Source organism: Hyla sarda, chromosome 6 (assembly GCF_029499605.1).
Source record: "Hyla sarda isolate aHylSar1 chromosome 6, aHylSar1.hap1, whole genome shotgun sequence".
NCBI classification, from domain to species: Eukaryota; Metazoa; Chordata; class Amphibia; order Anura; family Hylidae; genus Hyla; species Hyla sarda.
Window position 1 is genome coordinate 107,432,181 of NC_079194.1, and position 21,943 is coordinate 107,454,123.

Below are 21,943 nucleotides of genomic sequence, written 5' to 3' on the forward strand. Positions count from 1 at the left end.
GTAAAGTAGCAATCTTTGCAGATGATACTAAACTCTGTAAAGCGGTAAACACATTAGAGGACAGTGCACTGTTACAAATGGATCTGGATAGGTTGGAGGTTTGGGCTGGGAAGTGGCAGATGAGGTTAAACACTGATAAATATAAGGTAATGAACATGTGGAGGAAAAATCCGGGCTGGGATTATGTATTACATGGGAGCACACTTGGGACGACTGATGCGGAAAAGGACTTGGGAGTCTTAGTTAACAGTAAGCTGTAGTGACCAGTGTCGGGCAGCTGCTGCCAAGGCAAATAAAATCATGGGGAGCATCAATATGGGCATAGATGCCCAAAAGAAGGAAATAATTCTACCTTTGTACAAATCACTAGTCAGACCACACATAGAATACTGTGTACAGTCTCTTCTTCCAGTTCTATAGCCTTCACCTGGGCCAACTAAACCTAGCTTTATTTACATGCTCTCAAGCAAAAAGAGTTAAAAATATACATTACTATTATTATTTTAATATGTGTGGTTTAGAATAGTAAGGCGGCATAATATTTTTTTTTCAGCTGAATACAATTTGAAAGAATAAAAATTGTGTGCTCCTGTGCAACTATTCATTTCCTATAAAAAAAAATCAATAAATTTTGATGTTATATAGTTTACTGGCATTTTTTTTTTCATCATTTACAGCCCTGGGAAGTATACATAATGTAAATTCATTGTTTGCTGGCTCTTTAGATATTTACATTTGAATCATTCGTAACTGTATTACAGAGATACAAAATCACCTGTGAAGAGAAGCTGTATTTAAATATTTCGTAAATACATCATACGAACTAAATGTAAAATATCCATTCCTTTTAGAATGCAGTTGTAAAATATTTATCACCAGGAAGGAGACATGCTGAGTATACACTAATACATTTCCCATTGTACATAAACAATGAAGGCATTGTGCAACTGTATATGAGCTGTATTTACAGGTCAGAAGAATGTCTATATAATGTGAGCGCAAAAGAAAACCCCTAAGCGGCTATGAAATGTTAATGTTATAAACAGATATTATCACTGGAAATATTTGCATAAAACAAAAATATATGCTTGACAGCAAAAATCATAAAAATACCATTTAAAATATATACTCGGGCCATTCAATATAACGATTTTTACATAACAGAATAGTTTTTTTTTATTAAGAGTTTGAAAAATATTTTGAGCATATGTTTTACCACCCCAAATTCAATCATAAACTGCATCTCAAATGTATTTAACCCCTTCACGACGAGTGACGTACATGTACGGCGCCGCAAAGTGTCACTTGACGCGCGGCGATGTACATGTACGTCGCTGGGTTCCGGGAGCGCCGCTTCACCGGTAGCGGTGATCGGGCCGGGATGACTGCTGTTATCTAACAGCAGGCATCCCGGCACATCGCCGAGGGGGGTCCTGAGACCCCCCCATGACCGCAATGCGTGCAAATCGCAGGTCAATTCAGACCTGCGATCTGTGCAATTCCGGGTCATACGGGTCACTGGTGACCCGGTGACCCGGAAAATAAGAGGGATCGGGGGTGTCCGAGACACCCTCGATCCCCCTAAAGGGATAGGAGTTTGGTGGCAGGGGTGCCACCCCTCCTATCCCTGCTATTGGTCGGCCGAGTGACCGACCGATAGCAGACCGGGGGAGGGGGGGGGGGGTAAAGTTCGGTCCACCCGTTTTGCCCACCTATCGGTGTCCGGGCAAAACGGGGGAACCGTCCAGGGAAGGTCGGCGCCGAAGGTCCCTTACCTGGATCCCGGATCCCCGTTCGCGATCCCCCCCACGTGCGGTGGCGGCAGCGGCAGCAATACTTCCGGGTCCTGCTAGGTGAGTTGTTGCCTAGCAACATCCGGAGGGTCACAGTTTACAGTGGTCTCTAAACCGTGGCCCTCCAGATGTTGCAAAATTACAACTCCCAGCATGCCCAGACAGCTGTTTGCTGTGTGGGCATGCTGGGACTTGTAGTTTTGCAATATTTAGAGGGGTTCAGGTTGTAGATCACTAAATGGTCTCAAACTGTAGCCCTCCAGATGTTGCAAAACTACAACTCTCAGCATGCCCAGACAGCAGTTTGCTGTCTGGGCATGCTGCGAGTTGTAGTTTTGCAACATCTGGAGGGCCACAGTTTTGAGACCACTGGACAGTGATTTACAACCTGAACCCCTCTAAATCTTGCAAAACTACAACTCCCAGCATTCAGGAACAGCATAAGGCTGTCTTGGCATGCTGGTTGTTGTACTTGCGTGCCTCCAGCCATTGCATAACTACATCTACCAGCATGCCCTTCCGCAGTCAGTACATGCTGGGTGTTGTAGTTTTGCAACAGCTGGAGGCACACTGGTTGGAAAATACTGAGTTAGGTCATAGAACCTAACTCAAGGTTTTCCAGCCAGTGTGCCTCCAGCTGTTGCAAAACTGCAACTCCCAGCATGCATGGTCTGTCAGTGCATGCTGGGAGTTGTAGTTTTGACCCCCATCCCATGTGAATGTACAGGGTACATTCACACTGGCGGCAGATTACAGTGAGTTCCCCGCTACAAATTCGAGCTGCGGCAAATTTTCCGCCGCAGCTCAAACTCCTAGCGGGAGACTCAGTGTAATCTGCCTCCAGTGTGAATGTAACCTAAAAACACTACACTACAGTACACTAACATAAAATAAAGAGTAAAACACTACATATACACACGTACACTGCCCCCCCCACCCCCCCCCCCCCCTCCCCAATAAAAATGAAAAACGTATTGTACGGCAGGGTTTCTAAGATGGAGCCTCCAGCTGTTGCAAAACAAAAACTCCCAGTATTTCTGGACAGCAATTGACTGTCCAAGCATGCTGGGAGTTTAGCAACAGCTGGAGGCACCCTGTTTGGGAATCACTGGCATAGAATACCCCTATGTCCACCCCTACGCAAGTTCCTAATTCAGGCCTCAAATGCGCATGGCGCTCTCACTTTGGAGCACTGTCATATTTCAAGGCAACAGAATAGGGTCACATATGGGGTATCGCCATACTCGGGAGAAATTGCCTAACAAATTTTGGGGGGCTTTTTCTCCTTTTACCCCTTATGAAAAGGAACAGTTGGGGTCTACACCAGCATGTTAGTGTAAAAAAATAAAAAAATTTACACCAACATGCTGGTGTTGCCCTATACTTTTCATTTTCACAAGAGGTAAAAGGGAAAAACGCCCCCCAAAATTTGTAACGCAATTTCTCCCGAGTACGGCGATACCCCATATGTGAGCGCAAAGTGCTCTGGGGGCGCAAAACAAGGCCCAGAAGGGAGAGTGCGCCATGTACATTTGAGGTGATTTGCACAGGGGTGGCTGATTGTTACAGCGGTTCTGACAAACGCAAAAAAAAAACACACCCACATGTGACCCTATTTTGGAAACTACACCCCTCACGGAATATAAGGGGTACAGTGACAATTTACACCCCACAGGTGTCTGACGGATCTTTGGAACCCTGTGAGGGGTCTAGTTTCCAAAATGGTATGCCATGTGGGTTTTTTTCTGCTGTCCTGGCACCATAGGGGCTTCCTAAATGTGACATGCCCCCCGAGCAATCTGCTCTCAAAAAGCCAAATATGACGCCTTCTCTTCTGAGCATTGTAGTTCGCCCGCAGTGCACTTCAGGTCCACTTATGGGGTACCTCCATACTCAGAAGAGATGGGGTTACAAATTTTGTGGGGTATTTTCTGCTATTAACCCTTTCAAAAATGTGAAATTTGGGGGGGGAAACACACATTTTAGTGAAAATTGTATTTATTTTTTTTACATATGCAAAAGTCGTGAAACACCTGTGGGGTATTAAGGCTCACTTTATCCCTTGTTACGTTCCTCAAGGGGTCTAGTTTCCAAAATGATATGCCATGTGTTTTTTTTTTGGCTGTCCTGGCACCATAGGGGCTTCCTAAATGCAACATGCCCCCCGAGCAAAATTTGCTCTCAAAAAGCCAAATATGACTCCTTCTCTTCTGAGCACTGTAGTTCGTCCGCAGTGCACTTCAGGTCCACTTATGGGGTACCTCCATACTCAGAAGAGATGGGGTTCCAAATTTTGGGGGTCTTTTCTGCTATTAACCCTTTAAAAATGTGAAATTTGGGGGAAAACCAACATTTTAGTGAAAAATTATTATTTTTTTTTTACATATGCAAAAGTCGTGAAACACCTGTGGGGTATTAAGGCTCACTTTATTCCTTGTTATTTTCCTCAAGGGGTCTAGTTTCCAAAATGGTATGCCATGTGTTTTTTTTTGCTGTTCTGGCACCATAGGGGCTTCCTAAATGCGACATGCCCCCCAAAAACCATTTCAGAAAAACGTACTCTCTAAAATCCCCTTGTCGCTCCTTCGCTTTTGAGCCCTCTACTGCGCCCGCCGAACACTTTACATAGACATATGAGGTATGTGCTTACTCGAGAGAAATTGGGCTACAAATATAAGTATACATTTTCTCCTTTTACCCCTTGTAAAAATTCAAAAATTGGGTCTACAAGAACATGCGAGTGTAAAAAATGAAGATTTTGAATTTTCTCCTTCACTTTGCTGCTTTTCCTGTGAAACACCTAAAGGGTTAAAACATTTACTGAATGTCATTTTGAATAAATACTTTGGGGGGTGCAGTTTTTATAATGGGGTCATTTATGGGGTATTTCTAATATGAAAACCCTTCAAATCCACTTCAAACATGAACTGGTCTACTTTATGAGGGAGAGAATCCTGGAAGGGGTGGCTGAGTATTTAAACTAGGTGAGTGGGGGGAGGATAATAAAGCAAAGAAAGCAGACAGTGGGATGGATAGGTTAGAGAGGGGTCAGGACATAATGGTGGGTGGAGAGGAGTCCTGTGGGGGGAGGTTAAGAGCAGTGGATAAGGTGTTTCATGCATTACAAACCAGCTGTAAAAATAAATGTAGCCCGAAAAATTGTAATCCCAATAATTCAAAAAATTCCATTAGCCCCAATAACTCAATAACTACAATAAGCCCCATTAACTCAAAAAATACTGTTAGCCCCAATAACTTAAATAACAACGTTAGACGCAATAACGCAAAAAATCCCATTAGCCCCAATAACTTAAATAGTACAATTAGCCCTTATAACTCAAATAATAACATTAACCCCAATAACTCTGAAAATCCCATTAGTGAGACTATATGTGTAAAACTTAATGGAAATGTAAAGTGTATGTTCACAAATGCCAGAAGCCTAGCAAATAAAATGGGGGAGCTTGAGGCCTTGATACTGGAGGAACATATTGATATAGTTGGGTTCACTGAGACATGGCTGGACTCCTCGCATGACTGGGCCGTTAATCTGCAGGGGTTTACATTGTTTCGCAAGGATAGAATGAACAGAAAAGGTGGTGGAGTCTGTCTGTATGTAAGAAGTGGTATGAAAGTCAGTGTGAACGATGCCATAGTGTGTGATGATTCTGAGGAGGTGGAATCACTGTGGGTAGAATTACAAAAGGAGGGAAATACTGAAAAAATAATATTTGGTGTAATCTACAGACCCCCTAATATCACTGAAGAGATAGAAGGTCGGCTGTATAAACAAATAGAGAGGGCCGCCCGGACAGGTACAGTGGTAATAATGGGAGATTTTAACTATCCAGGTATAGATTGGGGCCGGGGGCTGGCTAAAACTACAAAGGGGAGAAAATTCCTAAATTTATTGCAGGATAATTTTATGGGCCAGTTTGTGGAGGACCCAACAAGAAGTGATGCCTTGTTGGATCTGATCATTTCCAACAACGCAGAGCTGATTGGTAATGTAACTGTGCGGGAAAACCTTGGTAATAGCGACCACAATATAGTTACTTTTGACTTCAAATGTAGAAAACAAAGAAAGACGGGGAAAGCAAAAACATATAACTTTAAAAAGGCAAATTTCCCTGGGCTCAGAGCTGCACTACAGGACATAGACTGGGGGAGGTGTTCTCAAATACGGATACAGAAGGTAAATGGGACATCTTTAAATCAACTCTAAATAACTGTACAGCTAAATATATACCAAAGGGGAACAAATATAAACGATTAAAACTAAATCCTACATGGCTGATAAATGAGGTTAAAAGAGCAATAAACAACAAAAAAATAGCCTTCAAAAAATTCAAATCTGATGGGTCAGCTATAACATTTAAACAGTACAAGGAGCTTAATAAAATCTGTAAAAATGTAATAAAAACAGCAAAAATTCAAAATGAGAGACAGGTGGCCAAAGAAAGCAAAACTAATCCTAAATATTTTTTTAGATATATAAATACAAAAAAACCAAGGACAGAGCATGTAGGACCCCTTAATAATGATAATGGGGAGGTTGTCACGGGCGATCAAGAGAAGGCGGAGCTACTGAATGGGTTCTTTAGTTCTGTATATACTATGGAAGAAGGAGCTGACATTGGCCAGGTCAGTGCTGGTAACACATCATATAATGTATTACACTGGCTTAATGTAAAGATGGTACAAGGTAAGTTAAGTAAAGTAAATGTAAGCAAATCTCCAGGGCCGGATGGACTACACCCAAGAGTTCTTAGAGAGGTAAGTTCAGTAATATCTGTACCCTTGTTCATGATATTTAGAGATTCTCTGGTGTCTGGTATTGTGCCAAGGGACTGGCGCAAGGTGAATGTGGTACCAATCTTCAAGAAGGGCTCTATGTCTTCGCCAGGCAATTATAGACCGGTAAGTCTAACGTGCATTGTGGGTAAATTGTTTGAAGGACTTATAAGGGATTACATACAGGAATACATAGGGGATAATAATATTATAAGTGATAGCCAGCATGGGTTTACTAAGGATAGAAGTTGTCAAACCAATCTAATTTGCTTTTATGAAGAGGTGAGTAAAAGCCTTGACAGAGGAATGGCTGTGGATATAGTGTTTCTGGATTTTGCCAAAGCGTTTGATATTGTCCCTCACAGACGTCTGACAGGTAAGTTAAGGTCCTTGGGCTTGGAAACTTTAGTTTGTAACTGGATTGAACACTGGCTCATGGATTGTACCCAGAGAGTGGTGGTCAATGATTCGTACTCTGATTGGTCCCCGGTTATTAGTGGTGTACCCAAGGTTCTGTACTGGGCCCGCTGCTGTTTAATTTATTTATCAATGATATAGAGGATAGTATTAACAGCTCTGTTTCTATCTTTGCAGATGACACCAAGCTTTGTAGCACGGTACAGTCTATAGAGGATGTGCATAAGTTACAAGATGACTTGGATAGACTAAGTGTCTGGGCATCCACTTGGCAAATGAGGTTCAATGTGGATAAATGTAAAGTTATGCATCTGGGTACTAATAACCTGCATGCGTCGTATGTCTTAGGGGGGATTAAACTGGCAGAGTCACTGGTAGAGAAGGATCTGGGTGTACTTGTAGATCACAGACTACAGAATAGCATGCAATGTCAGGCTGCTGCTTCCAAAGCCGGCAGGATATTGTCATGTATCAAAAGAGGCATGGACTCAAGGGACAGGGACATAATACTCCCCCTTTATAAAGCATTGGTACGGCCTCACCTGGAATATGCTGTTCAGTTTTGGTCGCCTGTTCATAAAAGGGACACTGCGGAGTTGGAAAGGGTGCAGAGACACGTGACTAAACTAATATGGGGCATGGAACATCTTAGCTATGAGGAGCGATTAAAGGAGTTACAATTGTTTAGTCTTGAGAAGAGACGTTTAAGGGGGGATATGATAAACGTATATAAGTATATAAATGGCCCATACAAAAAATATGGAGAAAAACTGTTCCAGGTTAAACCCCCCCAAAGGACGAGGGGGCACTCCCTCCGTCTGGAGAAGAAAAGGTTTAGTCTAAAGGGGCGACACGCCTTCTTTACCGTGAGGACTGTGAATTTATGGAACGGTCTACCTCAGGAACTGGTCACAGCAGGAACAATTAACAGCTTTAAAACAGGGTTAGATACATTCCTGGAACAAAATAACATTAATGCTTATGCAGAATTATAAAACTACATCCCTTTCCCTTATCCCCTTACACCCTTCCCTTCAATTCCCTGGTTGGACTTGATGGACGTATGTCTTTTTTCAACCATACTAACTATGATGACTATGACTGTGATGCAATCATAAAGTATACATATTGTATATGTGAATCCAAGAAAAAACATTTTTTGGAATATCTATTTTCCTTACAAGCAGAGAGCTTCAAAGTTAGAAAAATGCTAAATTTTAAATTTTTTCATCAAATTTTGGTATTTTTCACCAAGAAAGGATGCAAGTTACCACAAAAATTTACCACTATGTTAATGTAGAATATGTCACGAAAAAAAATCTCAGAATCAGAATGATAAGTAAAAGCATTCCAGAGTTATTAATGTTTAAAGTGACAGTGGTCAGATTTGCAAAAAAGGGCTTCGTCCTAGAGGTTAAAATGGGCTCCGTCCTTAAGGGGTTAAGCTGTACATAGTAGATAAGGTTATGACCATGCTAGGCCAAATAATGGGTTAATGACTGTAGTCTTGTACATGTAAATGTCTAAAATGATAATGGCACCTGGTTGTGGTCAACACAAGACTCAAAAAAGTTTGCATGTGTGAATATAATCTAAAACCCCTAGTTCACATTGGTGTTCCTAGCCTAGAGAACCAGAAAAAATTAAGGGGTACTCCGGCTATGAGACAGCTTATCCCCTATCCAAAGGATAGGGAATAAGATGTCTCACCTGCCGCTGGGGACCCCCACAATCTTGTATTCCCCACCCACCTGTTTGAGCTGCACGCCGCGGTGCCAGCTCACAAACAGCCGGGTGGCAACCACGCGGCCGGAGTATCGTGACGTCACGACTCCGCCCCCATGTGACATCACCTCCCACCCCCGCTATGCAAGTCTATGGGAGGGGGTGTGATGGCCATCACGCCCCCTCTCATAGATTTGCATAGCGGGGGCGGGGGTGACCTCACACGGGGGCAGAGTCGTGACATCAGGATACTCCGGCCGCGTGGTCGCCATCCGGCTGTTTGTGAGATGGCAAATTTCAAGATTGCGGGGGTCCCCAGCGGCGGGACCCCCGCGTTGAGACATCTTATCCCCTATCTTTTGGATAGGGGATAAGATGTCTCAAGGCTGGAGTACCCCCTTAAAGGATAGGGGATAAGTGTCTGATCATGGGGGGGGGTACAGTCGCTGGGATCCCTGCAATCTCCTGCCCGGCACCTTGGTAATCTGGATGCATGGAGCAATCTTCACTTTGTGCCAGATTACTCTCGACCACAGCCTGAAGCTGTGCTCAACATGCTTCCTCCGTATATATTCCTATGGGAGATCTGGAGATACACGAACACTTGGAGATATAGGGGGCGTGTCGACCACTGCCACTCTGAAGCCTAGCACAGACGGCATTCAGAACACAAGGGTGCTGGGACGGACACCTCAAGGGTCTCAGCGGTTGAACCCATCCCTAGTTCCAGAGTTTCCCTTTAAGGATTTTGAAAATAAATGGATTATATACTATAAATGGCCCATGGTATATGCAGGGCCTTTTTTCAAGCTTTTTATTGGTTCGTAGAATGAACAAGTTTTGCCTTTTGATATAATGACTATATACAGTATATATCATTTATATACATAATAAATAAATATATATATATATATATATATATATATATATATATTGTGAAAAGGTGAAAGGGATGGTGATTGAAGGACGATATGTGTCACCAAGGCTCCTGGCCTTGGTGGAGTAAAGCCGAATAGTTTTCCAGTGCAGCCTGAAGCTGTGTTTTTAGTATGGCTGGAAGGCTAACATGGGACGGCTTTACTGGGAATGACCAAGAGTAGGGTGGGGGTCATTCCCCACAATCCAGGACAATTTTTCCTGGTTTAAAGCCAGGCTCCCTCACCAGGTAAGGGGGATTGTTTTTTGGCAGCTGACACAGATAGGAGAAGTGGTGTGTTTGAACTCTGTGCTGGATAACAGGAAAAGCCATTGCTTTGTGCCATGTGCCACAAACCCCAGTGTGAACTGTCACCAAAGGACTTTTGTTTTGCTGTTTCATTTTTCCCGCGTTAAAGACTGTGCTTGCCATTTATTTGAGTGTGAATAAAACACTGGACTTTTGCTTTAAAAACGCTGTCATCGTACCTCAATACTGCCAACTGTACCTCATGACAAGAGCGAGTCGTCATAATATACAGAGGGAGAGAGAAATATATATATATATATATATATATATGTACAGTGACCCCCCGACCTACGATGGCCCCGACATATGATAATTTCAACAGACGATGGCCTCTCAGAGGCCATCACATGTTGAAGACAGCATCAACATACGATGCTTTTGTATGTCGGGGCCATCGCATAAACGTCTATCCGGCAGCGCAGACTGCTTCAGCTGCTGCTGGATAGCCGTTTAAGGTGCCCTGTGTGGTCTGGTGACGATCACTTACATGTCCCCGGCGCTCTGGACCGTCCTCTTCGGGATCCCCTGCATCGCCGCCGCTCTCCTTCGTCGTCATCACATCGCCGCGCACGCCGTCCCGTCATCCAATAGGAGCGGCGTGCGTAGCAAAGTGATGGCGGCGATAAGGAAAGACGATTCTGTGCAGCGGAGACGCTCTGGAGCAACGGGGACACCACGGGGACGGGGCGACAGCAATGGAGGGCGACATCCAGGGCAGTGGTGACGGTCCGGAGTGGCGGGGACAGGTGAGTATACCTTCCTTTATTTAACATTGCACGGATCCCTCAACAAACGATGGTTTCAACAAACGATGGTTCATTTGGAACAAATTACCATCGTATGTTGAGGGACCACTGTATGTGTGTATATATATATATATATATATATATATATATATATATATATAAATTCCAAAAATAAGCAGCACATCAAGAAAAATGAAGGTCTGCAGGCAGGGTGCACGCATGCTGGAGCTGAACACGTCGGATAAATTTGATAGAGCATGTGACAAGATGGCTAGACAATTCCTACACAGAGGTTACCCGGCTGAAATCATTCATCATCAGAGATGTAAAGCCAGAGAAAGACAGATTACTAATTTTATTTCCAAAATTAACAATAACATGCAGCGTATTCCATTCATTTCCACTTATAGTGAGAGCTCTAATGCCATAGCTAAAATTGTGAGAAAATATTGGCACTTGATAAAAAACAGTTATCCACACATCCACGCATTTCAGAGCCCCCCTCTTATGTCATATAGGAGGGCCAGAAATCTTAGAGACCACCTAGTAAAATCAGATACATCCAGATACAGTGGATCTACCCAAAAATATCTAACTGTACAGGCAAAAGGCTGTTCCCCTTGCAGACACTGTGTCATTTTGTGGTGCCCATGTGACTTAATATATGTGGGGGAAACGAGGAGAGATCTAAAAACCAGACTTAACCAACATCATTATTCCATAAGAAAGGGGAGGAGGGACTTGCCAGTTTCTAATCACTTTACGGAAATGGGTCATAAAGAGTTTGATCTGAAATGCATGGTGGTCGACCATATTCCGCCCCCTAATAGGGGGGGGGGGGGGGGGGTGATAGAATCACCATGCTTAAAAAGCGAGAATTAAAATGGAACTTCGATTTAAACTGTCTCAAACCCAATGGGTTAAATATTGAATTTATTGTCTCTCCGAAAATGATGAAGTAATTTGATGGTCTAGCCCCGGCTGGGGTATAACGGTCTTCCCTATGTAGGGTGATCTGTGATACATTATTTAACTACTTCTAATTTGTTCTAATACTCTATTTTAATCATGTATTTTCTTTTGTTTTTATTTAGGTTGCCCTCTTCCTGGGGGACAGTCACGGTGCCGAGCCAGAACACTGCGTCAATACATCCTCCGTCACTATGGGAATCAGATCGCTTGGGCTTGGACATATAATTCTGACATTATATGGGGTAATGAAACTGTGGGTCAGTGTGTATGTGCCTCTGTGTGGGGGAAATTTGAGCGCTTCCACCAGCACTAAGAGGGGGGTGAATTTGTGGATTGTATGACGGATCCTGTAACAGTACCTGTGCGGGTCTGCCTTCTCCGCACACTGTAGGTACCTTACCCTCATTAGCAGGACGAATGCTGCGCTCACATCCCCAGTGTATGCATCTGTTTGTGACGCCAGATACATTCCCCATTTATGTTTGCATAGTAATCTATTTTTACTTTATATCATGGACCTCTACATATGATGGATGCCTTATCTTACATCAGCTACATGATGTTTTCATGATTATTACTATTAGTCTTTGTTTTTATGGACGCTGTGGCTACCAAGCACTGTCACTATGCAACGCGATGCTCAGCGCTGCTAGTATCGCGATCTTCTATGAACCGGAAGTGACGGACCGGATGTTGTTCTCTGCTGACAGTGCGATGTCGCTGACTCTGGCGTTCCACAAGAATCGCGGCGGGAGGCTATGGACACCGTGGCTGGACCCCAGAGGCAATCTACACTTATATTTTCACAGTAAGATGTACACTATTAGCTATATTACCAGTGATGGACTATAATATATAGCAAGTCTGGGTCTGGATTTGATACAATGATCTATATTTAATGCACGATTATGTCTTCTGATGTTTATTTATGTATGCTAATACACTTATGATGTCACTAATTGTTGGTGGGCGGTGTGTATATATGCCCGATTGTATCACTCATTATCACTTGAGAATGCTGGCGTGAGGCGGGCGAAACGTCGCTTTTGTACCACATGGAATAAAGCACTTTGCATGACATTTCGGTGTGCTGCATATTACTACTGTTATATATATATATATATATATATATATATATATATATATATTAGGGATGCACCGATATATCGGCAGCCGAAAATAGCTATTTTGGGGAAATGCCGAAACAACAAAAAATTTGCCGATAATGACCCACCTCCCCTGCGTGGGAGGGAGCTGCCTACAAATGTGGGGGAGCTGCCTAATATTGTTAGGGGGAGCTGCCTAATATTGTGGGGGAACTGCCTACTATTGGGGGGAACCTGCCTACTATTGTAGGGGAAATGCTGACCTAATGTGGGGGAGCTGCCTACTATTGTGGGGGAACTGCTACTATTGTGGGGGAGCTTCCTACTATTGTTGGGGAGCTGCCTATTAATGTGGGGGAGCTGCCTACTATTGTGGGGAAATCCACGAAACAACGTTTGTTGAGGTGCACGGGGTCTCCTGATGGTCACTAGAAGTATGCCTGTCACAGGTAATGCATTGATGTATTATTCTAATCTTATAGGGTCTATGGTTGACATTATCTTATAGTGTTATATGGAGGAGGTATTTTTGTTATCTGGCATACTCCACTATTATGGTTGATGGTACCTGGGATCCCATGCATAATTTGGGGTATATGTTTTTTATGGGTTAGGGGTTGTCTGTCCAGTTGTCATTATATTGTTCTATATATTTTTCTATTAATAAAGTTTTCTATTTTTGCAATTTATGGTAGTGATTTTTTGGGGTGACAATTGTAGGTGCATATACTGTGAGTTGTTTTGTCACTTAGTATATGAATTGTTTAAGATTATTTTCCTAGGAGGATTGTAGGTGTTATATTGTGGGGGAGCTGCCTACTATTGTTGGGGAGCTGCCTATTAATGTGGGGGAGCTGCCTACTATTGTGGGGGAGCTGCCTATTAATGTGGGGGAACTCCCGACCTAATGTGGGGGAGCTGGCAATCTAATGTGGGGGAATCTAATCTAATGATGTGTATGTACGGTATATATATTTATATTGTGCGTATATTTATATGTGTGTGTATATATATATATATATATATATATATATATATATATATATAAAACCTCTGGGTCAACAGTTTTATAGTCTAGTGGATTATCAAAACTTGTGCAGCCTTTTTGATCACCAGGTATTTTACTAAAATAATGTACTGCTAAGGCATTGTACTGTGTGTCCGACAATTGCAATAGAAAATTCTAACGAATACTCACACAACTTCAGGGAAAAAATGTACTATGCAGACACATATTCCACTTAGAAAAAGACCTTTGGCATTGGCTTCTCTTCACCTATTGAAAAATTGTTATACGTAAAGAAGACACGCGTTGAGACAATTGGCGATGAACTTTCATCCTGCAATAATTGCTGTACGTTCTAATGTGTTTGAGATAATAACCCAGCATTCTGCTCTAGTGAGACTGGTCAGGAGGGCAAAGACGGACTGAAAATATAAATACATAAATAGGAACCAAATGACAATTGCTGTCATCAGTGGGAAATATACAGATGTTGGAGTCAGACACAAGGGTAGTGGTTTCCAACCTGTGGCTCTCCATCCGCAACTACGACTCCTAGCATGCACTGACAGAGTTAGGCAATGGAAAGAGCTTCATACAATGTGTTTAATAGATAATGTCTTGAGGCTCTATAATGGATTCACAGCTTTGAAGTACCAATTGAATGGATGCCAACAGTCTTATTGTTTGTGGTGTCAAGGAACAGAAGTTACAAGGCAGTGCCATGATCTTATTACTTTTACTATTGTTCTCTTAAAGATCTTTGATAAACCATGCTCTCTCTGTCCCTTCCACTGTGAGTGCAGATCATCTAAAAGTTGTTTAACTTTGCGCAAACCAAGTGGTTTGTGCAAAGTTAAAAACTTTCACTGGCCTGCGCTCGGTAACAGGCTTTCATGAATTTACCCCAATAAGAATAGAGCTCTACAAGTCCATTGAGGCATGAGGGGCGGGAGTGTATGATTTGATATCAATTTGAGCACTGGGAGAAAAAATTGTGTTTAGTTGGATTTGAACAATAGTAACCACTGAGCGACCATGCTGCCTTATATACTGGGGTTTAACAGTATAACTCAAATTTCAGAAACTAGGTTCTGATTTCAGAAATGTATATGGTATGTGTGGGGGTCCAGGCTCTGAAACTTCCTACATCCACTAGTATGGAGCTTGGAGGGCATAACTTTCAGTGGCTTTATACAACATTACTACAGACAACAAAAAATGTCTGATGGGCCAGAGGTCCCCAGCCCAGTCCTCCAGTCTCCCCATCAGTACAGGATTTTAATTTATCCCTGTTCTATTCCAATGGAGTAACTGAAAAAAAATGTCAGAATGTCAGTGGGCCCTATGTACTTGGTTGGGGACCCTGTGATAGACCATTATTTAATTCAACTTGTTGCATTACACAGGGTAGGGGATACACAGGATAGGGAATAAGTGTCTGATCCTGTCTGATCTCCTAAACAGGGCCCAAATCTCTTGGAGGAGCATGTGCTGGGGACAGCATGCACTTCATTTATCCTTTTTTGGAGCACCACAGATGTTCAAGTACAGCACTCGGGTCTCTTCAACACTCCCATAGATGATGAATGGAGAGCATGCTGTCCCCAGCTCATGCCCCTCTGAGAAACCCAGGGCTCATCCAGGAGATCATGGGGGCGGTTGGACCCCTCACGATCAGACACTTATCCCCTATACTGTGGCTATGTTACTTTTCTCTGTACAACCCCTTAAAGTTCTCCTGAGTAAAGCCTGGAAAGCCAAGAGGAGTTGAATTTGATATGCCCTACAATTTAGTAGTTTTATTCTTAAGGATGGTAGAAGGACTTGGAGCCTGGATCCACCAAATGAAAACTTCAAATACAGTACAGACCAAAAGTTTGGACACACCTTCTCATTCAGAGTTTTCTTTATTTTCATGACTATGAAAATTGTAGATTCACACTAAAGGCATCAAAACTATGAATTAACACATGTGGAATTATATACATAACAAAAAAGTGTGAAACAACTGAAAATATGTCATATTCTAGTTTCTTAGTAGCCAACTTTTGCTTTGATTACTGCTTTGCACACTCTTGGCATTCTCTTGTTGAGCTTCAAGAGGTAGTCACCTCCACAGTCACCAGACCTGAACCCAGTCGAGATGGTTTGGGGTTGAGCTGGACCGCAGAGTGAAAGCAAAAGGGCCAACAAGTGCTAAGCATCTCTGGGAACTCCTTCAAGACTGTTGGAAGACCATTTCAGGTGACTACCTCTTGAAGCTCATCAAGAGAATGCCAAGAATGTGCAAAGGAGTAATCAAAGCAAAAGGTGGCTAGAACCTAGAATATGACATATTTTCACACTTTTTGTTATGTATATAATTCCATATGTGTTAATTCGCAGTTTTGATGCCTTCAGTGTGAATCTACAATTTTCATAGTCATGAAAATAAAGAAAACTCTGAATGAGAAGGAGTGTCCAAACTTTTGGTCTGTATTGTATGTCTTAATGACATATCAAAAGTTTTCATCAACTAGATTAACTCTTTCACCTCTGCAAATTTACTTGCAATCCTAATATATCATAAACTTGTGAAAATTATGTCAAATGACTCTGCTTTTTCTATTTTCTTACTTTTTGAGTTATTTCTCACTACTTTATTTTTTGGACTATGAGGGGCATTTATGAAAGTTTGCTTGGGTATGCTATTTTTTTTTTCACTTCCATTCTGCTTACGTGTGACAAATTTACTATATTGTTGCACGGCGTTAATAAATTTTTCGCAGGTATGCAAAAGCGGGAGTCTTTTCTCACCTAAGGGAAAACAGTAGTCAGTTTCTGTTAGTTAAGCCAAGGTTCGTCTGGTGTATATTTAGTAGGTTTATAAAGCCTTAGCAACTTTTGCGAATGTCACGGTTGATACATTTCTGACTATGGCAAGTCAAAATTGTAGAAACGCTTGTGTACGCCGATTTAAAAAAAGAAAATGCTTTTCTCACTCTTGTGGCAGATTGTCACACGAAAGAAGACAGTGGCGCAATTGCTAATTTTTGCGACAATTTTATGCGAAAAACATTGGGTAAATCTGTTGATAAATGTCTGTCTATAAGCTTAGGAGGATGGAAAAAATGTTGAATCCCCAAAAGAAGTCATACAAAAAATGCCATATGTTAAAGGCTCCACTAAATCTACTCAGTTATATTACATAAATACAAATACATAAAGCAGCAACTTACCACAAACCACATTGAGCTACTCAACGTGCATTAGACGTTTATGCAAGAAAGCATTTGCTAAATTATAGACCAACAAATAAGGACTGATTCCTATCACATTGGCATTCTATTACATAAAATAATAGTTTTGGGATACTTTCCCAAATATTAATATTTATGCAAGGTGAAAATGACAAAATCTGCCACTTTCAGATGAACATTTAACATTCTGATAGTATATACTTTCTATAACCCAATACTATTAGTGCACTATAAGAGATAAGAAGTACACAAAAGTCCAAAGGCTTAACTTACACAGCGTTTTGTATAGAAATCAACATTAACGCAACCTACCTTCTGCCAGCCAAGCGATGGTCTCTTGCTCATTTTGAAAGATGACTATACCTTTATTAGTCTTGGTTTCTGACATCTGAAGAAAGAAGAATCCCTTAGAATGGTGCTTTAAAATTCAACAAGAACTGTAAGCCAGGCAATACTTCTACCTGAGGATCTGACCATTCAGAATTAGTAATAATATAATTATTTAAAAAAAGAATAAAATGAAGAGATTGGTCGGGACTTCACCTGCTCACTGAGCGGACTTGCTTTGTTTTTTGTGTTGTCCAGGCTCTCTCATACTGACAGCAGTGAATTGATCAGGATGCACTCACTACACAGTGCCAGAATTGTCTTAGTGCCAGGATCATCTAAGTTACTACCGAGGGGATTTTGCAGACAACATTAGATGAGATGTTTAAAATCAACTCAGCATTTGCAAAGCTTCCTAAGCATAAAAACACAACAAGGCATATTAACCATTTCAGCAATGACGGGGATTACCTAGAAGAACCTTGATTGTAAATACCTTAATAACTTATTTTCTATAAGTTGTATAGTGCTGACATATTCTCTAGTGCTGTACACAGAAATTGCTTCTGTATAAATTATATATTGCTAAAGTATTATACTATAAAGTGTTTATACTATTTATACACAGTTAAATGTGGGTATGATGATGTCATCCCTTATATTGAAAGAGACATTATGTGACCCGTTCACTGCTTAGTGACATCATAGGTATTAAAATGAATACCGGGGGGGAATTATAAAGTTCTACTTATAAAAAATAATGATACTTGTATATAAAATATAGATAGAAGATGGTGACATATATTAACTTTAAAACTAGACCCAAACATAAACCCTTGTCCCATAGAGATCATTTTGCAGTATGAATCACAGTAATTCTGTAGTGTTGCGGTGGAGACCTAGCCTATTTGACTTGCACCTCCATTTTTATTTCTCAACAAAAGAAAGTAACAGTGTCCCCATAACATTGACAGCCACAGTGTCCCTTATAATAGTAACAGCTGCAACTAACAGCAACAGACACAAAGCCTCTATACCAATGTTTTTTATAAAAGCTAAAAAATAAAAAAGGAATCAGTGCACAATACCAATATATATATATATATATATATATATATATATATATATATATATATATATGTTGGCTATGTAGATTATAGTGCTGCTATATGAAGTGACTCACAGGTGACATCATCTCTGATCGGAGTCACTCACTTTCCCTTTTGTGTATCCATCAAGCCTAGACAGTCATGTTTACTTCTTCCAGCCACTTGTCCAAGGTAGCTAGGACCCCCATGTAGAAAGTTGATGGGCTCATTTTAACTTTATCAACTAAATAACTATAAAAAAAGGGCTTGTAGACTAAACTCCTTGTACAAAGTAAATTTTTAATTGACATGTTTAGCAATGACATGAGAGAGTTAAAATTAGTGTAGTTTAAAAACTATTCATGTTAAAGTGTACCTGTCATCAACAAAAACATTTTACATAATGTAGATAATACCATTATATTTGTAATATATATTGTATATTTTTGTCCCTGCAGCTATTGTTTGTGAGCCTCTTTGACAAGACCAAATTTAGAAAGTGTGTGTGGACAAGCAGGGCTCTGTACACTGAGGACAAGCAGGGCTCTGTACACTGAGGACAAGCAGGGCTCTGTATGATGAGGACAAGCAGCGCTCTGTACACTGAACACAAGCAGGGCTCTGTGCAGTGAGGACAAGCAGGGCTCTGTACACTGAGGACAAGCAGGGCTCTGTGCAGTGAGGACAAGCAGGACTCTGTACACTGAGGACAAGCAGGGTTTTGTACACTGAGGACAAGCAGGGCTCTGTACGCTGAGGACAAGCAGGGCTCTGTACACTGAGGACAAGCAGGGCTCTGTGCAGCAAGGACAAGCAGGGCTCTGTGCAGTGAGGACAAGCAGGGCTCTGTACACTGAGGAGAAGCAGGGCTCTGCACACTGAGGACAAGCAGGGCTCTGTGCACTGAGGCTCTATGACACACTTCCAGCTCACACAGCCAGGAGTCTGCACAGAGCCCTGCTTGTCTCGCCCATGCTTCCTATATTTGGTCTCCTCACAGGGACACACAGACAATAACTACAGAGACAGCATTTTTTTCACCCAAAAATGTACTCATTTTTTAACCAATGTATATTACAAATATACATATAATAGTATCTACATTATATAAGAAGTTTTTGTTGATGACAGGTACACTTTAAGTTGTAGAATGTCACATAGCACCACCTAAAGTGTATTGCAGTCATCATGCATACTGTGCCTAATGAAAGACACTTCAACCATCCAGTGTTGTTGTGAAATTGTGTAAAAAAAAGAAAAGTAAAATTATCTGTTCATTTATTTAACCATCCCCTTAAAATTGTGTGCAGGTCTTAATACCAGCTTCCCATTGCAGTGACATATGCATCCCATCACAACAACTACAGCTCTTCCCCTATGCCTTTGCAAATTTTTACTGTGAATATCGGCACTTCGCGATTATGCGAATATTTAGAACATATGGATATATATTCGTAATGACGAATATTTGATTGTTTTATTTTTTACTGTACACATCACAACAATGATGTGTACTGTGTAAAAAAAAAAAAAAAAGTGATCATCCTTTACTTCTTCCAGCTTGTGGTCCAAAGAAGTCTCCAATATTATTTACTGTGTAAGTTGGTGTAGAGCGTGAATATTTCGTATATGCGATATGCAAATATTCGCCAACACCATAGGTAGCATCGAGACTCTGAAGCTTTCTTTCAAGATGAGGCACGTTTTGGTTGAATATGGAAACTTCTTTGGAAAGTTGAAAACTAGCACTTGCATTCCTGTTAATGCACTTTACTGGAAAATTCTGACCATTAGCAAGAACGATCCCATGTCCAAGTTACAGAAAACACTCACTTAGAATGACAGTTGGCACTATATGGAGTTTGATAAAAGCTTTTTACTTGTTTTCCAATTAAAATGTTTACTGACAACCAGGAGCTCATCCATAGTACAATATCAGCGGAAAATTCTGGACTTTCCTGGATTGAGCAATGATGAACAATTGAATTAGGGTTCTTTTCACATCATTTTAACCATTATGTTCAGCATACTGTACAGTATCTGCTGGAGAAAATTCTTGATATGTACTGAACTTAAAGGATAGGGGATAAGTGTCTGATCACAGGAGGTCCAAACGCTGGGACCTCCCGCAATCTTCTGTATGCGTCCCCAGCAGCTCTCCCAAGCATGAGGCATGTCTGCAGCATGACACTGTGGCCGACACACCCCTTCAATTTATCTCTAGCAGCGGTCGTGTATCTCTCTGGCATAGAGCTGTATGGAGGGGGAATGTCTTCAACCTCAGTGAGATCGACGACATGCGCATTAGCTGCGGTAATGCCGAGTCCCCATACAGGAGATCGCGACACTCATCCCCTACCCTGTGGATAGGGGATAAGTGTCTATGGCTGCAGTACTCCTTTAAAGCTCACGTCATATACAACTGCAAACCCTATTTTATTCTCATTGTGGTTTATTGTTATTCTTGTTATGGCTTGTACACTTTTATACATTGTACAGCACTCAATATTAGTGATGAGTGGCAAGAGCCATATTCAAACTCGCAATAATTCGCGAATATATGGACGAATATTCGTCCCAAGTTCGTGAAATTCACATAATCGCTATGTTCGTTAATTTTTTTTCCATGCGAAAATGTGAAAATTTGTAATGAATTTGCATAGTGTAATGCAATTCACATAGTGTGCATGTGCGATTATATCTTTCACCTAAAAGAAGGGAGGGATCAGTGTCCTCTGGAAGTGCAGACATTCACGAATATTTGCATATCGCATACACAAAATATTCACGCTCCACACCAACTCACACAGTAAATAATATTGGCCCACAAGCTGGAAGCAATGAAGGATGATCACTTTTTTTTTTTTTTTTACACAGTACACATCATTGTTGCGATGTGTGCTGTGAAGGAAAAAAACAACAAATATTTGTCATTACGAATATTGTTATGTTATGCGCTCCGGCCGCACACGCTGGCAGCGAGCACATAGTCCCATTAACAGCTGCTGCCGGCGGGACAGAGATTCGCATCGCGGGATGCGCCCACATGCAAATCCCAATCTGTCACTCACCTGGTGCTTCTCTTGCCCCCGCCTCTGCCTCTCTGCTCCGGCGCACATGTACCCATCCCCCTAGGGCACGTGTGTGCCAGAGCTTTAAGATTTAGACAGTGCATCCATTAGTGAAGTAACACCTGTGGCTCATTGATAAATTCCTCCACCTCCCACACTTCCCTGCTAGATCTTGGTTGCCCTAGAGCCTTAGAGAAAGCATTCCTGACCTTACCTTGTGCCTGCCTACAGACTATTTGGTACCTTCCTGACTACGCTACTGTGCCGCCTGCCCTGACCTCCTGCTATTTAGACCACGAGTTGCCTTATCCCACCTATGCCTCGAATCTCCTCAGTCGCCTGTGTGGTCGAGCCATGCCAGTGGTAGCAACCTGGGTGTCGCCTGCCGCAGCAAGTCCATCCTGCTTTGCGGCGGGCTCTGGTGAAAACCTTAG

At 41.7% G+C, this 21,943-nt stretch overlaps 1 protein-coding gene across 1 annotated transcript in view; it reads right to left on the reverse strand.

The window, feature by feature from the left end:
* MDFIC2 (MyoD family inhibitor domain containing 2) overlaps positions 1 to 17,443 on the reverse strand; it is an 86,224-nt gene extending 68,781 nt beyond the window's left edge. The window contains exon 1 of the mRNA XM_056528290.1: positions 17,336 to 17,443. Within this exon, the coding sequence (XP_056384265.1) occupies positions 17,336 to 17,411 (76 nt within the window). The 5' untranslated portion in view covers positions 17,412 to 17,443. The remainder of the gene's footprint in view (positions 1 to 17,335) is intronic.
* Positions 17,444 to 21,943: the final 4,500 nt, after the last annotated feature.